At 42.0% G+C, this 17,574-nt stretch overlaps 1 protein-coding gene across 1 annotated transcript in view; it reads right to left on the bottom strand.

Annotated features, from left to right (window-relative positions):
- Gpnmb (glycoprotein nmb) overlaps positions 1 to 12,883 on the bottom strand; it is a 28,205-nt gene extending 15,322 nt beyond the window's left edge. The window contains exons 1-5 of the mRNA XM_047562800.1: positions 12,701 to 12,883; positions 5,640 to 5,792; positions 4,726 to 4,869; positions 2,983 to 3,156; positions 19 to 177 (exon numbers count right to left, since the gene is read on the bottom strand). Coding sequence (XP_047418756.1) covers positions 19 to 177; positions 2,983 to 3,156; positions 4,726 to 4,869; positions 5,640 to 5,792; positions 12,701 to 12,770 — 700 coding nt within the window. The 5' untranslated portion in view covers positions 12,771 to 12,883. The remainder of the gene's footprint in view (positions 1 to 18; positions 178 to 2,982; positions 3,157 to 4,725; positions 4,870 to 5,639; positions 5,793 to 12,700) is intronic.
- Between the last annotated feature and the right edge of the window lie 4,691 nt (positions 12,884 to 17,574).

Here is a 17,574-nt window from a genome sequence, read left to right as displayed (position 1 = left end):
GGAGTCCACACCACGCACCTGTTACCACGTACACATCTTTAACCTGTGCGATGGGAATGTATGTCCTGCCATGTCTTCTGTAGACAATCACTTCCATGACTTGGGTGCCAACCGTCATGTTGGTTGTGTTTATAGAAACTCTCACTGAACATCGGCCCAATTTCTGGAAGTACTGACCTATAAGAGGATGGAAGTTCTTAGTTATCAGCAAGATCACACGATCACTGTAGAAGTTGATTCTGAAAGACCAGTGACTGCCATTTAGAGATTGCTCTGAGGAGGGAAGATCAGGCCGGAATAGAGAGCTGCTCAGGAAGGAAGCTAGTGCTCCTTTCTATGTAAGGCTTTACAGAGCACACCCACAGCTGCATACTCGCAACTGTGTGTAGCTGGTTAAAATGCGAAGAGCTATTTAGGGGATTAATACAGTTAGCCCTTAGTTTACCAGTAAATACTTTATATAAGTTAGGTGATTTGGCACTTGAAATACACATTTTTTTCCCTAGAGAAAATGCATTTACTGTCACAGTGAGGTGTCCAGGGGAGTTATAAAATTATCTATCCAAAAATCGAACTCAATTTGGTGACAATATGACGACAACTATATTGTTAAGTAGATGTTTTTAAAAAAGGGGGACAGAAATCCTCCACTTTCTGATAATACTTGTATCACTATCACTATATAAAAGTCAGGTAAGTGATAAGAGAAAGAAGTAGAGAGAAGCAGGAATGGAGTGGTTCCGTACACTACATTTCCAGGGCACCTTTGAGTTATTCCTTTTCTTTCTTCAGCCTCCCTAAAACTAACTGCCATTGGCAGGTGAAAGCAATTCCTTTCCTTCAGAGTTCAAGGGCTTTTCTCATTGGATCCCGGTGCCCGGCACAGACCTGGAGTTGATGGGGTGTTGTAAGACGGATAGTTGTGATAAAATGTGTGAGAAAAACCCACCGGGCTCCTGAGGGGGTGTGGCTTAGAATACCCCTTCTCCTTCAGAGGGAGGGGCAGTTCTGCTGGAGGTTGTGGAGAAAGTGGGGTTTCTTGGGGGAATAGTTTTACAAGTGGAAAATGTCAGTCCCAGCCCTGAGAGATGTGACCAAGCTTAGTTGAGACGATCACTAAACTCAGAGACCTCAGTGGAGGATGGAAATTCAAGGGAGTCTCGTTAGAAAAACAGCAATGTCTAGGTTGAAGCCTGATTTTAAGTAAAGACATTGTTAAGTAAAGACTGGTTAATTTAAAGGAACTTAACCTTAATTAGGCTCAAGGGTATCAGGAGTGGTGTTGAACCTAAGTGACTCCATGTAGACAGTCAGAACTCTGTTGTGGGAGTGACGGGGTCAAGGAAATCATGTTTGGTGAGTTGACTGACAGGACCAAGATGGCATTTAAAAAAAAAAAGTCAGTTTCAAAGCCATTGATGGGCATAATATTTGACATTTTGTACTTTGTTCAATAAGTATGTTTTTTTTTTGTTTTGATGTATAAACAAGTTCCTTGAACAAAAAAGGAGCATTCCCTAATTTATGAGGAAAGATGAAACATTTAGTGATGTGGAAGCTGTTTGATAACAGTTTACAAACACTCACCTGGTAAGCTTTTTTTTTTTTTTTTTTTTTTTTTATGGTACTGGGGATCAAACCCAGGATCTTGCACATGCTAACAGCACTCTACCACTGAGTTACATCACCAGCCCTCTGGTGACATTTTAAATTAAAAAATTTAGCAGTCTTGTTAATAATAACCTAAATTTGCTTCTCCTAGACTAATCACTTCTCCATTAATAAAGCAAAGGGAATACCATTTGTGGTTTTCAAAAAGAGAGGGTAGGCTATGTCAAGGAAGAACAGTAATTGGATTATATTATTTCTACATAATGGAATATTATGCAGTCATTCAAATAATATAAATAGAAACTTTTAATGATAGTAACTCATGATAGCTCATGATAGTAAGCAAAAACAGGTACACATTCTGATCTTGGGACATAGAGGGCTGGGGATGTGGCTCAGTGGTTAAGTGCCCCTGAGTTCAATCCCTGGTACAAGGAAAAAAAAAAAAAGACATATTAATATTGCCAGGGTCCTATGGTGCATGGCTGTAATCCCAGGAGGTTGAGGCAGGAAGATTGCGAGTTCAAGGCCAGCCTTTGCAATTTAGCAAGACCCTGTCTCAAAATACAATAAAAAAGAGCTGGGGATGTAGCTCAAGGCTTGCCTCGCATGTGCAAGACCCTAGGTTCAATTCCAGGTACAACAAACAGAAAGGAAATATTAGTATTGAAAACACCATCATGTTAAGTGGATGATGTGTATTTTTCTTTTGTGCTTTTCTGCATTTCCCAGATTTTCCTCACAAGCATACATGTCTTTAATTCTTCAAAATACATTTGAGAACATTAAGGATTAAAGAATAAGTAAACAAATGCCCATCCATGTGCCATCCACATGAATAAATGTTAGTATGTTTTTTTCATCTTACTATTTTAGACTAAACAATTGAGTGACTTGTTTTGAAAAAAAGAGACTGGATCTGTTTTTCCTTCTTTTCTTCCTTTAATTCTTTGGTGTCCTGGAGATTTGGCAAGGTCAAGCAGGATTTTATTTTTCCTCTCTTACTGTCTATCCAAACTAAGGAGATTAAGAGAGTGACTGCTGTTAAAGTTTTGTTGTTATAATTAATTTCAATTTTAATATAAGTAAAGAGAAGATTAATTTTCTTGTTATTATTAATACTATTATTTTCAGTACTGGGAATTGATCCTAGGGTGTGGGGTGGTGGCTACCACTGAGCTACATCTCCAGTGTTTTTTTATTTTTATTTTGAGACAAGGTCTCACTAAATTGCTGAGGCTGGCCTCAAAATTACAATCCTCCTGCCTCAGCCTCCCAAGTCACTGGGATTATAGACATGTGTCCCACACCTAGTGTGAAGGTTAAAAAGTTTTTGAAAGAAAAAGAAGAGGCTAAGAGTAAAATTCCAACCAAGTGTGTGAAAGATGTAGACAAAATTCCATTTCTTCCATCCGTGGTGGTGAGGGAAAGGCTTCCCATCAGGAAACACGTTGTGTTGGCTTTGGCCAGTGCCACTTTCCCGGTCACTGTCCTCTGATGAGGTCGTCCAGTTGTAAACATATGGGTCAGGAGACAAGCCAGAATCTTAACAGAGAAAGAAACAAGCCACAATTGTCACCTGAGTTCCCAACAGCCAATGCTCATTTCTGAGTTAAATATTTTATTACATTTTCTCTCCCCTCCCCTCTGTCCTGGGTGTTGAATCCAGGGGCACTGAGCTACATCCCAGCCCTTTTTATTTTTTGTTTTGAGACAATAAATTAATCTCTATATCTATACCTATGTGGATATAAATATAAACTGACAGAGAAAAGCAAATACGGCAAAAATTTTAGATCGTTGACGGTAGGTGGAGGCTATCTGGGTGCTTTCAACTTCTCTGCATGTTTGGTAATTTCCATTTTAAACAAGTAATGTTCAATACATTTTCATCTAGAACAGTCCCTTTGCTCTCTTTCATTTGTCACTGATAATTTTGAAAAGTCTTTTTTTTGCTGTTCTGAGGATGATACTCAGTACTCAGAGTCTGAAGCATGCTAGGCAAATTCTCTACCACTCAGCTACATCCCCAACCCTTGAAAAGCCTTTTTATTTCTTAATATATTAGTTGTTATTGCTTTTCATATTTAAATTTTCCTAAACATGGCCGATGGAAACTCATTGAACTGGCTCCTAGTTCCTTTGGACATAACCTGCTTGGTCTGTGAGCTCTCTTGTTTTCTGGAACAATATGTGTCTCAGAATCATCTAGTACTTTCTTACCTTACACCTGGTCATTTCTGCAAAGATCCCTAGTTTTTTTTTTAGTGATGCTGGATAGTTATAAGCATTTTCATAAGGATTTTACCCATAAAAGTGCTCAGAGGACTAGATTGTCATTAGAGAACGTCATAAGAATCAGCTTTTTTAAAAAAGAAGAAACATGAGAAAACACTACAAGATATTACTTAACACATTAAATATTAAGCCATTTCCATACAAAATTCAATGTTTTCCCCATGGGGAAGGGTAAAAAATAATAAGGCATGAGCCCATCAACAGTTTAATAAAAGTTCTAAATCATAAAATCAGATTATAAGGCATTGAAAAGCTTTAGCACTAATTGAAGACTATCAGTAATTAGCTGTTTATTTTTTCTTTTTAGAATGTACAATTTTGAAGAGATAGTTTTCCTTGATGTGTCTGTGCTCTTTAACATGTACAAAGAGCTTATCTCTGGAAGAGCCAAATACATACGTTTTAGTCACACAGCATTTGCTTGAGAAATACTGATCAGCAGAAAGTAAACTTATCAGCAAACGTCTGTCAAATTGGCAATTTTGATTACCGAAAAAGTTCCAAGCAATAAAATCAAAATCTGAAAATCAAGAGGTATTCTCTGTCCATTCAACGGGACGCTAAGAAAAAGCGGCGGGGGCAGCGTAGTTTTAAAGAAAGTTCCAAGCAGGACAGCCACCAGTGGACTGAAGTTGGTTTGACTGCTGTTGATCTGATGAAGGGGCCAGACAGGAGCACACTGTCCCTCCAGTCATCCGGTTCAAGGAGGAGGGGAGCAGGGACAGGAGCGGCAGCTTTGCCCTTTCAGAAGCACATGTGAGCATTCAGGTTTAGACACGGGTCTTGGGTAGTTTAGGAGAACTACTGCCTTCTTACCATTTCTGCAGTTCTTCTCATAGACGATGTTGCCATTGGCATCTTCCTTTTGGCATCTGGGGAACACCAGGTTCACTGCGAACGTCATGTTTGAGCCCACGAGTGCCGGAGAGTCACTGGTCAGGACCACCTGCACACGGCCTCCTAGAGCAAAAGAAGTGGAGCTCACCAATCCAGATCTCTTCTATCTTTCATTAATGAACATTTAAAGTAAAGTTTAATCAATGAATAAGGACCAGATGGATCTATCTCTTTGGACTTTTTTAAATTTTTGAGATGGGGTCCTGCTATGTTGCCCAGGCTGGCCTCAAACTTGCAATCCTCCTGCCTCAGCCTCCCGAATAGCTGGGATTACAGGTGTGTGTCTCCTGGCTCCATATGTCTCTTTATGATATGTTAAATTTATTTTCTGGATTCCTTACTTTAGCTTTCAGAGTACAACATTCTAGAACAAAACAAAACAAAAATCAGCCTAGTTAAAGAATTTTCTAACCACAGAATATTTACTTATGAGGATAAAAATATCTGCTCAGTGGGACGGAGGAGACAAATGTTAAAAGTTCATATTTTTTTTATCTCGATATCGAAGGACTTGTTATTTATCTATGTAGAAAGATACTGGCTTTCTAATGAACCACACTTTTGAGATGATGAAGTCACATTGGCTAAGCTAAACCTGCTTACTCTCCAAAACATTCCAAGTGTTGTAAACTTGGAAATTTCTAAGATTAGAAAGCAGCCTAAGAAGTGGAACTGTTGGGATAAAGGAAAGATTGTCAAATCCGGGTGCCATGAACTTAGAAGCTACAGCCCTGTCACTCACAGAAACGTGAACCTCGTGACCTAAAAGACTCTCTATCTACAAGACTCGCTGAAGGCAGGAATTTCAGTTGCTGGGGTTTTACGTGGCTTACCTTTCCAGGAGTTTCTCCACCTTGCATCTCCCCTCTTCCACATGGGATAGAGTCTTTCATTCCAGTCATTTTCATCGGAAGACCAGCCATTTAATTGGCTGTGTTCCCGCAGATAGCCAGGGTATCTTTCATTGCCCAGCACATCATGAAATCCTATGTGGACATTTGAAAAACAAATTATTTTGTCTACTCCATTTCTCATGTAGTCCTTATGTAACAATGGCTAAAGAAGATCTCATTTCATACTGTTGGAAAGCACATCCATAATATATCCGACATGCCAAGTAAATAGAGGGTGCTTTTTAAAAAATAAGTTTACTGGAAATAACCTGCATACAGTATTTGGAACCTCTCTCTTTTATGTACTTTAAATGAATCAAAAACTGTTTTGAAAGCCAGTATTTCTTGGCCATCTCTTGGCTTCTTATAGCTTCTGAACATTTGGATTTGGTACAATATGCTTAGGAAACTCTGATGCCAGTGTTCTCCAGACCGTTTTTGCATCTTTTTCCAGTCTGAACGACACTCTTGGCTAAGGAACATTAGACTCAAGAATGCCTCCAGGATTCCAAGAGATGCATACTAGCGCTGGAGATCACGCTGTGAAACCATTTTTTATAGCCCAGAATATAATCTGTCTTGGTGAATGTTCCATATGCACTTGTATAATTATATTTGGGGCTGGGGATATAGCTCAGTGGCGGGCTGCTTTCCTAGCATACGCAAGGCCTTGCATTTGATTCCCCGCACCACACACATAACACACAAAAGTAACTTATGTTAAGCTAATTGATGATGTTTTTCAAATTATTTTCTTATTGATTTTTATCTCCTTGTTATTTCAATTACTGAGAAAAGAATGGTCAATTTGCTTCTTTCTCCTTCTAGTTCTGTCAATTTTTGCTTTATGTATTTTGAAGTTCTGTTGTTAGGTATATATGCATTTAGAAGTGTTTAGTATTCTTGATGAATTGATCTTTTTCTCATTAGAAATTAATTTTCTAACCTGGTAATAGTCTTTGTTCTGAAGAATATTTTGATATTAATGCTTAGTGTTTAACTGATATATGCTTTCTTTTCTTTTTAAATATGTGCATTTTCGTTTGAAATGGGTTTCTTGTAGACATCATACAGTTAGCTCTATTATTGTAAATCTAGTCTGAAAAATCTTGACCTTATATTTGAAGTGTTTATATAATTTATATTTAATGTAATTATAAATACTGTGCAATTTAAGTCTATTTGTCTTCTAGTTGTCCCATCTGTTATTTTTCCCTTTTTTCATTCTCTTCTACTTTTTAGGATTTTATTTATATTCCATTCTATCTCTACTACTGGCTTATTAGCTATATCTCTTTGTCTTATTTTGTTTTGAGTGATTGCCCTGGAGTTTATAATACTATAATTTTTTTTTTTTTTTTTTTTTTTTTTTTGCAGTGCTGGGGATTTGAACCCAGGGCCTCGTGCTTGCAAGACAAACACTCGACCAACCGAGCCATATCCCCAGCCCTTAAAATTCTTTCTATTCTCCAGTTGATGTCTTCCTTGCCTGACAACTCTGGTGATCATGTGGTCTCTACTTTGAAGATTGTGGCAGGTTGGTTGATCGGCTACCCAGCAGCCATTTCCTGGTCACACTCCTATTTTTCCCTCACTAGCAGAGGCTCTGCTACAACAAATCAAAATTTCAGACACTTTCCCAGCATTCCTTACAGTTTGGGCAGAAGAAGATGATTAAATCCTCGGCAATGAAAGCAAAGAGGAAATCTATTGAGAGCTTCTAGGAAAAAGTTCTTTTATAAGAAGAGACATGAGGGCTTGGGAGATAGCTCAGCTGGTAGAGTGCTTGCCTTGTAAAGCACAAGGCCCTGAGTTCGATCCCCAGTACCACAAAAAAGAAAAAAAAATGTAAAAAGAGACATGAGAGAATGAACTCCATATTTTTCCTTTCAGAATTGATTTTGGAGATGGCAGTGATGCCTGGAGCTCTGACAGCCATTTTGAACTATGAGGACACAAATCTAAGGAAATAGTCAACAAGTCAAGAGTGTCAGAGTGGGAAGCAGAAAAGCACCAGAGTCCTGCCTGACAATATTGAGCTGTTGCTCTGGTCCTGTCCACCTACGAACTGATTGCAGAAGATAATAAGTGTCTTACTTAGCCTCATCTGTATTCATGGCCAAATGCCAATTAGCTGCGACCTTTAGTCAGTCCCTAATCATAGACTTTTAAAAAATATTCTCTCATCAATTAATACAGTCCTGTGCCTTGACCTGGCCTCAACCTCTTAGAGGCCCACAACTCTGTCTTTTTTTTCTTAAGCCCTGGAAAAGGTCTACCACAAGGTGTGGTATTTAGAGGGTGCTCAGAGAAGCCATATTGAAGGTCTGCTGCTACTGACCTCTAATCTTTCCTGTTTTTTTTTTTTTTTTTTTTTTTTTGGTGATGCTGGGATTGAACCCAGGGGTGCTCTCCTACTGAGCTACATCCCCAGTTATTTTATTTTTTCTTTAAGACAGGGCTTTCTAAGTTGCTGAGGTTGGTTTCAAACTTCCCATCTTCCTGCCTCAGCCTCCTGAGTTGCTGGGATTACAGGCATGTGTCACTGTGTCTGGCTCTTTCGTTCTTCTTAGCCAGCAGGAGGAAGAAACATCTTGTCGCCTCTTAACAGGAAGGCAGCTGGAGTGAGGAAGGACATTGAACTAGGGGTCATGGTTCTGCTACTAAACAGGCTGTCTGACCTCAGGCCACTTGTTTTCTCTGGGCCTTCAAATCAGACAAAACCCAAATGGGCTGTGATTATTCTTATTTGGAAACAGATACTGAGTGAGGACAGGAAATTCATGTTTATCAATAAATGTTTATAATGGGAACTTCACTTTTGAGTCACAAGGAATGAACTAAGACTTGTTAGCTCAAACTTTTTCCCTTTACAGATGAATCAAGTCAGGCCTAGAGACTGATATGATTCACCTAGGGCCATCTTTAATGTAGTGAAATGAAGATTCACATCTTTTCATCCTCAGGATGAGGTCTTTCTATTTCAAAGAGTCTTCTTCTTCCTCAGATCCTGAGAGAAACCTAGGGTTTCCAGAAATATAATCAAAACACAGATTTCTCCTCTGATTTTCGATGTTAGAAGTCAAGGAAAAATATAAACATAAAAGAAGAGTGTCAAGGGATGGACACATAGGTCAGTGGAAATGAATAGGGGGCCCAGAAATAGGCCTGCCCGAGTATGGCCGACTGATTTTTGACAAAGATTTAGAAATTATCCAGTGGAAAAGGATGGACTTTTCAACAAAAGGTGCTGGGAAAAAAAATAATAAGCAGAGACGAAAATCATCAGGATTCAGGGCTAGACCGGAATTTGGACTTGATACTAAAGGTGCAAACCATAAAAGGAAATACTGATACATTGGGCCTTATTAAAACAAAACGCTTTTGCTCTGTCAAAGTCTATGTAAAGAGGATAAAAAGAATAGCTACAGAATAGGAGAAATTATTTGCATACCACATTTCCAACAAAGGAGTAGTAGCCCATATATAAAAAATGTTCAAATTTTGACATGGAATAAAACAACCAATTCAATTAGAAAATGACTAAAAGACATGAATGGATACATCAACAAAGAATATATACAGATGACAAGTATTCACATGGCAAGATATCCAACATCATTAGTCAGGAGGGAAATGCCCATTAAAACCATAATGAAATATCCCTGTAGATCTATCAGTCTGACCAAAATAAAGAGTAATGTGGCTGAAGAGGTGGGGCCACTCATCCACTGCTGGTGGCGATGGAAAACGGTAGAGCTGCTCTGTCTTGATGTCTTGTAAAACTCACCACTCAGCTGCTGTACAACCAACCAACTGGACTCTTTGACAGGCATCCCAGGGAAATGGAACTTGGGTTCATAACAAAGTCTGTACGTGAAAAGTCACAGCAGCTTTACTCAGAGTGGCCCCAAGTGCAATAACCCAAATGTCCTTCAGTGGGTGAATGATTCGGCAAGCTCTGGTACCTACAGACCATGGGATACTACTCAACAGGAAAAAGGAACAAACTTTTTTTTGGTAGCAGGGATTGAACCCCAGGGGTGCTTAACCTCTGAACCACATTCCCGGCCCTTTTTGTATTTTATTTAGAGACAGGTTCTTCCTGAGTTGCTTAGGGCCTTGCTAAGTTGCTGAGGCTGACTTCGAACCTGCAATCCTCCTGCCTCAGCCTCCCTATCTGCTGGGATTATAGGCCTGGGCCATCGTGCCCAGCTAGGAACAAACTATGGTGCAGCAACTTCAGTAAATTTTCAGGGAACTATATTGAGTTAAAGAAGAGCCAGCACCAAAAGGTTACATACTGTATGATTCTATTTGTGTGCATTCCAGAAATAAACAAATTATAAAAATGGAGGATGGATTTGTGATTGCCAGGCCCTGGGAAGGGGTGGAGGGGGGAGTGGATTTGGCTATAAAAGGGCACGAGGATACGTGTGGTGATGAATGGTTCTGTATTTTGACTGTTCTCAATGTCAATACTTCGGTTGCGATCCCAGGATTTACTTTCTCTCACTATTGGAGCAAACTGGGTGAAGGGTACAATGAGATCTAGTATTTCTTAGAATTGCACGTGAATTTACAGTTACTTCAAAAGGAAAGGTTGGATCTGAAAACAAGATAAACGAACCGGATGCACGCTCTAACAGGAAGCAACGAGTGTGCGTGGGGAAGACACCGGCAGAAGGTGCACTGGAGCGGCACCGCGCGCCAGGCTGGGCTGGGCTGGGCTGGACTTCCCCTCCATACTCCCCACTCCCTACTCTGACCACACGCAGAGAGCGGGTGTCTGGGGCTGCTTTTTACCTACTCTGTCAACAACTTCTCTGCATTTTTAAAAAGGCAGATTGCAAAGGACAGATTTGTGATTGTCAGGGCTATGATTGCAAAATGGCAAAGAGTCCTTGGTGTCTGACACGCTGCTAAGTGCTATCTACCCTTATTTATTTTTGGACTGATATATTTAGTCTAGGGCATGATGAACCCAGGAATGTCTGGGTTTTGTAACACAGCCCAAATTCATCCTCTGCTTAATCTGTTTTATTAAGCACAGCTGGAATCGGGGCAGGGGCTCCCACTGACCCGTCTGTGCCCACATCTCCATCTCCCAGGACTGCAGATTCCCAGGGAGTCTGTCCTGGGAGGTCCACTGAGGGCGGGATGCAGGTCTGCGGGGGAGAAGAGTGTCCACCCTGTGTGTCTCCTAGTCAAGCGCCTTTTGTTAGATCTGATCTTACAAGAACTCTATCACCAGTTTGGAAAAAGGAAATGAAAACTCAGTGAAGCTAAGTCACTCTCGGCTCAGCCCCGCCGGCAGCGCACCCAAGTCTGTCCTCGAAGCCCTGGCAGGAAGGACAGCGTTTGAGATGGCTGACTTCCTTCCCTTTCCGCCTACCAGCTGTGTGGCCTGGGGCGAATTCCTTGCCTTCTCTGTGGTCTCTCTCCTCCTCTAGGAAGCGGGACAATCATAACCTCAGTTTCCCGGCGCTCTTCCGAGGCGCCAAACACCTGGCCAGTGTCGCCTGGCCCCAGCCGGCCGAGATCCTTGTGTTTGAACTCCCTGGTCAAAAGCGCGAGGTCCCCCACCCAGCAGAGACGCCCTCCCGGACGCCCCGGGTCCCCGCCTCCGCGCCTGGCGCCGCTTCCCTCCCCTCCTCTCCGTACTCCGCCCGGGGTTCCAGACGCTCCCCTTCTTCTCTGGATCCCACACACCCAGCCCAGGACCCAACTTTGCCTGACAACCTCAAGAAAGGACATTGCCCTCCTGCCACGGGGAGCAGAGAAATGAGGGTGTGCACAGGCGCTCTGGGCAGGGTGTCCAGGATGCGCCCCTCAGCAGGAAAGAGCACCTGTGTGCGGCGGAGGACGGTGCTGCAGGGAGGTGGTTGTGGGCATCACCCAAGTGACACAAACCAAGCAGCCAGCATAGTGACTACACACAGGGGGCACCAGACAGGTGCCGCTTCCGGGGTTGCCCTCTGCTCAACCCCTCCCCCATCCTTTGGAGACGCCGGTGGAGCCGTCTGGAGGAACCGGACCCCTAGAATGTCACTCCTGTATTGGAGCAGGGTGGAGTGGACCTTCTGAGTGAGGCGTGGTTCACTTTCACTCTTTGCACGCTTGCTTTTTCCGGAGGAACAAGGCCACTCATTCATTGTACTAAACAAGTGGGCTCGCGACCTCAGGTGGTTCCCAGCCCTGGCCGAGGTGCAAGAGAGGTTTCTAGGTGAGGATATGCTGACTCCTAAAGACGCTGGTTTCATTGTTTGGCATCAGCATTGTTATAATTGCCCAGTCTTGCTGGCTCGGTGGAGCACACCTGTGATCCGAGTTAGTAGGCAGGGGGAGGCAGGAGAATCTCAAGTTTGAGGCCAGTCCCAGCAATTTAGCAAGACTGTCTCAAAATAAAAATAAAAAGGACTGGATTTATAGCTCCATGGTAAAGGGCTCCTGGGTTCATCCCCAGTACCACACACACAGGCACACACACTGCCCTCATCTCTAAAGCATAATAGGGTAGAGAAGCAGATGTCAGCCCCTCTCTCAGTAACCTCACTGTAGGGGCAGCAAGCTCCTGCAGGTGTGCAGAGAAAGTTCAGCAAAGTTTCTGGGATGGGGCGTGAGAGAGCCTGTCTCCAGATTTGGGTCCCCATTTCATCTAAGGGCTGTCTCCATGCTGTTGAATGGAAGCCAGATTAAGTTTCATTGGTAGAGTTACTTTATTCTAGGGACAGGGACCATCCTCCCTCCTCCAACCATTGTCTGACAACAGCACAGATGGAATTGGCCATGGAAAAAGAACTGCATGAGGCTGCACGGTTTTCTCTTCCACGCGGTTGGAGGATGCAGTAGTTTCAACATTTCCGATGGTTTGCCGAAGAAATGGATGAATCCGTGAATGCTTCCTGGGGAGCTTCAGTCCAGCTCAGCTCAGAGGATGTTATTACCCACCACTTAGCCAACAGTCAGAGGAGGGGTTAAACAGAAACAGAATTACTCACGTTTGGCCGCATCAAGTGGCAGTCTTGCAACCAGAAACACAAATCCCAGGACACAGTAGAGACATTCCATGTTGAATCCTCACAGGCCCAGGCAGTCAGGATTTAACTTGGAACTCCTCTGGCCCCATCTGCGGAGAGCAGTGTTCTTCTGGGCTCTGCTGTGCTCCACTCTTTATTAAATGAAATACAGGGCCTCGGGGCAGATCATGTGATGGTATTAAGCAGCATTGCCTGATCTGTTCTCTTGAATTCAGCCTCTTACGGCTCATGTGCTTGTGACTCACTCACCCTAGGCATCTATTTATTCACTATTTGGATGGGCCCGATTTGGATTTTGTGATTCCAAATTTATTAGTTTTAGGGGAACTTCTTATCCTAGGACCTTATTTTAAAATTCTTCACCAAATAAAAACGTCAGTTCTCCATCCTCACTGATGATGAGGTTCCTTCACTCACTCAGCTCATGTGCAGATGAGGGATCTTTTTCTGTACTTCAGATGATCAGTTCCCAACACCAGCAGATGCTGGTACATTCCCTTCCCCCAAAAGAAGACAGGTGGGGAGGGTCTCTCTGGTCATTTGAAATAGTATTATACATATATGGCTAATAATGTAGATGTTGTGCCAGAATGAGCTGGAAACAGCTGCACAGGCTTCCAGTAGCTGAGAAATTTACTCAAAAGTACATTTAGAGTATCAGTGCAATTCCTTATAACTTTCAGAACAACCTGAATAATCTTAGGTAACTGTTCCCCCTTTTCTTTAACTTTTATTTTGTTTATTTAGTTTTTAAAATTTTTTTTATTTTTTTTTTTATGTGGTGCTGGGGATCGAACCCAGTGTCTCACACGTGGTAGGCAAGCGCTCTATCACCGAGCCACAACCTTAGCCCTAGGTAACTGTTCTTTATTTATTAATTTTTGTACCTGGGATTGAACTCAGTGGTACTTGACCATTGAGCCACATCCCCAACTCTGTTTTATATTTTATTTAGAGACAGGATCTCACTGAGTTTCTTAGCGCCTCGCTTTGGCTGGGGGCTGGCTTTGAACCCTTGATCCTCCTGCCTCAGCCTCCTGAGCTGCTGGGATTACAGCACTGTGCCACCGTGCCTGGCTAGGTAACTGTTCTTAAAGTATGTGCATGTTGTATCTTTCAGGATCAATTGCATAAAATGCACTGCATATTTATTTCATTTTATGGCAAGCAGGCATTGATGTAAAAACAAACTTGTCTGAAATATGAATTTCATAGTCTGATCATTTCTGGTCATAGACTATATGGAAAATGTGATGACATGGACTCCACTGCATGTGGTCTTTCTCTAAGGCACATTCACGTGACCATTTTCAGGGCAGTCGAAGTCCTTGCTGGGAGTGAGGGTAAAATGTGGGGTTCTGGTTTATGTTTGGGTTGTGTTAGTGGAGAATAGGAATATCTGTGAAACTGAAATCCAGAGCAGAGACAGCCAGCTTCCTACACTCAGGAGGAGCTCCTTTTATTGCCTTCGAAGCAAATATGAAGGCACATGTGCCTGTAATTCATGACTGAGACAACTGTTTTCAAATACAAATGAATAAATGAATAATTGGAATATTTATTGGTTTTATGTCATGTAAAGTAAATAGTTTACATAGTTGTTTTTTTTTTTTTTTTAACCAGGGATTGGACCCAGAGGTGCTCAAGCACTGAGCTACATCCCCAGCCCTTTTTATTTTTTATTTTGAGACAGAGTCTCACTAGGTTGCTTACAGCCTCACAAAGTTGCTGAGGCTGGCTTTGAACCTGAGATCCTCCTGCCTCAACCTCCTGAGCTGCTGGGTTTATAGGCATGCGCCACCACACCTGGCCTAACACATATAACTTTTACAATTGAAAAAAAGCTTTTCAATTTAGGGGAAACTTCCTACTATTATTAAATTTTATTGCCCTTTGTGGCTAAATTAGTCCTGGCTTGTATTTTTGGCCAGATTAGCTTCCTCTCTCTAAATAAATTGTAAGTGTTAAACTCTTCCAAAAGAGAACCTTAGTTTTGTTTAGGGAGACACAATGATCAAATTTTCTTTTACGTCTTTTTGCCTTCTCTGCCCCATCAAGGAGAGGCAGTGACATAGGGTAACAAGACATAGGGTAACAGAGGTGAACAAGAAACTGGAAGCTCACTTGCTTTTCTTTTCTTTTCTCTTTCCTTTTCTTTTCTTGTTTTTTCTTTCTTCCTTTCATCAGAAGTTCTTGATTACAAAGAACTACAAATTGGATGATTTATCCCTTAATGATAAGAGATTGACAATATATAAAGTACCTGGAGACAGGGCTCTTTGGGATAAAGAATATCTATACCTTGTTTTAGTTTTGAAAAATAAAAATCATACGGTGAAAAAAGATTGAAATAATCGATTGAAAAAAGGGAAACATCTCCTTTGGTACGACAGACACAATTACTCTGTTTATAAATGACACCAAGGAGCCAGAAGCAATGGTGCACTCCTGTAATCCCAGAGGCCTGGGAGGCTGAGGCAGGAGGATTGCAAATTCAAAGCCAGCCTCAGCAATTTAGCAAGGCCCTAAGCAACTCAGCAAGACCCTATCTCAAAATAAAAAAATAAAAAGGGCTGAGGATGTGACTCAATGGTTAAGCACTCCTTGTTTCAAGGCCTGGTATAAAAAAAGAAAAAGAAAAAGAATAGAAAATGACACCAAGGAAGGCAAACAATAGTCAACTTTTGAGAAGTGTTCCTAATTGCCTCTAAGTGTCTTGATTTCTGACACCCTTCCTGGTAGCCACAGCTCCGACTTGAGGAGCAGTACCTGGGATTGATGACAGTAGCAGCCACTTGAAGGGACAAGCAGTGACAGGCATCAACCACACACAAGAATTGCCCAGGTTGGTATTAACACTATTAGTTTTAGAAATTGCTCAGTTTAAGCCAAGCGCAGTGGCACACGCCTGTAATCCCAGTGGCTGGGGAGGCTGAGGCAGGAGGATCGTGAGTTCAAAGCCAGCCTCAGCAAAAGTAAGGCACTAAGCAACTCAATGAGACCCTGTCTCTAAATAAAATACGAATAGGGCTGGGGATGTGGCTCAGTGGTGGAGTGCTCCTGAGTTCAATCCCTGGTAACCTGCTCCCCCGCAAAAAAGAAATTGCTCAGTTTAAACTGGTGTTTTTAAGTGAGATCATAAAAATTAGTTAAGGTCCCTTCCCTGCCATCTCTTGTAAACAGTTACTGTCTTATTTCCTTGTTGCTTCTATAACAAACTACCAGAAACTCAAAGGCTGATGACAACATAAATTATTATCTTATTGTTCTGGAAGTTGGAAGTCTGAAATGGGTCTACTGTGCTAAAATGGGTCAGGAGGGTGGCACTAGTGATGAATCTGCTTCCTTGCTTTTTCCAGCTTTTAGAAGTTTCTCGCATATCATAGCTTGGGGCTTTCTCCCATTTCCACGGGCAGCAATAACTGGCTGAGTCTTCCTCATATCTCATTCCCTGACATGGGTCACTTACAGGACCAGCAGGCCCAGTTGGGTCAGTTGAAAGGCAACTTCATTCCATCTGCAAGCTTTACCCCAACCCCTGCCATATAACATATTCACAGGTCCAGGGGGTTAGGATGTGGATCTTTCGCGGTGGTGGTGGGGTGTTGTTCGCCTAGCACAGTTATACAGCAGGTGACTTGGCAGAAAGTTCAAGTAGGTAATGGGAACAACTGTGCAAAGTACCTCCCAAAGATCATAGACCTGCTGAAACAAAACCTTTGATATTTGGCAGAGTGGAAAGGCAAGAGTAAACTAAAGATAAAGGAATCAGTTCAGAGAGAGCGAGCGAGCCCATGTGACTGCCTTGCCCGAATCATAATCAGAGTCACGCTTCTCAGATTTAAGCATTAGCAAACGTCTCAGAGACTTCGCTTTGTGTCTGGTTCTTTGGTCTCTCCTGTCTGGGTGCTCTCCGCACGAATGAGTAATTAAAGTCCCTTCTCTCCAAGGTTTGCTAAGTTGTGAAATTACTCTCCCATCAAAATCGTTTCCCCCTCGCTTTTCAGGCAAAGAGGAGAAAATGGATGGCAAAGGTAAGTGTGTCCCTTTCGGTCGCCCCTACAATCACACAGTGGAAACAACTGCTGTAGTTTTAGCCGACTTTCTGCCTGAAGGAATTGGGTACCAGAGGTGGGCAAAGAGGTTTTCTTCTTGGATACTGGCTGCAAACATTTTTTTGACATGACTCTTTTCGTGGAGTTCCTGGCCCCACTTAAAATTAGAAAGAGCAGTGGTTGTAGAAAAAAATGTGGATTATCACACTAAGTTCTAGTTTTTTTTTTCCCTAGAACAATGATGTTTATTTATTTTAATTTATTTTTATTGTACACGAATGGGATACATACTGTTTCTCTGTACATGAAGTAAAGCCATACCATTTGTGTAGTCATACATTTACATAGGATAATAGTGTTTGATTCATTGTTATTTTTTCCTTCCCCCTCACCCCTCCCACCCCTCTTTTCCCTCCATACAGTCCCTCCTTCCTCTATTCTTACCTCCCTCCCACCCCCCACTATGTGTCATCATCCACTTATCAGCGAGATCATTTGTCCTTTGGTTTTTTGAGATTGGTTTATCTCACTTAGCATGATGTTCTCCAATTTCGTCCATTTGCCTGCAAATGCCATAATTTTATTATTCTTTATGGCTGAGTAATATTCCATTGTGTGTGTGTGTGTGTGTGTGTGTGTGTGTGTGTATATACCACAGTTTCTTTATCCATTCATCAATAGAAGGGCATCTAGGTTGGTTCCACAATCTGGCTATTGTGAATTGAGCAGCTATAAACATTGATGTGGCTGTATCTCTGTAGTATACTGATTTTAAGTCCT

The sequence above is a fragment of the Sciurus carolinensis genome, chromosome 8 (genome assembly GCF_902686445.1).
Source record: "Sciurus carolinensis chromosome 8, mSciCar1.2, whole genome shotgun sequence".
Lineage (NCBI taxonomy): Eukaryota > Metazoa > Chordata > Mammalia > Rodentia > Sciuridae > Sciurus > Sciurus carolinensis.
This window is presented reverse-complemented; position numbering and strand designations above follow the sequence as displayed.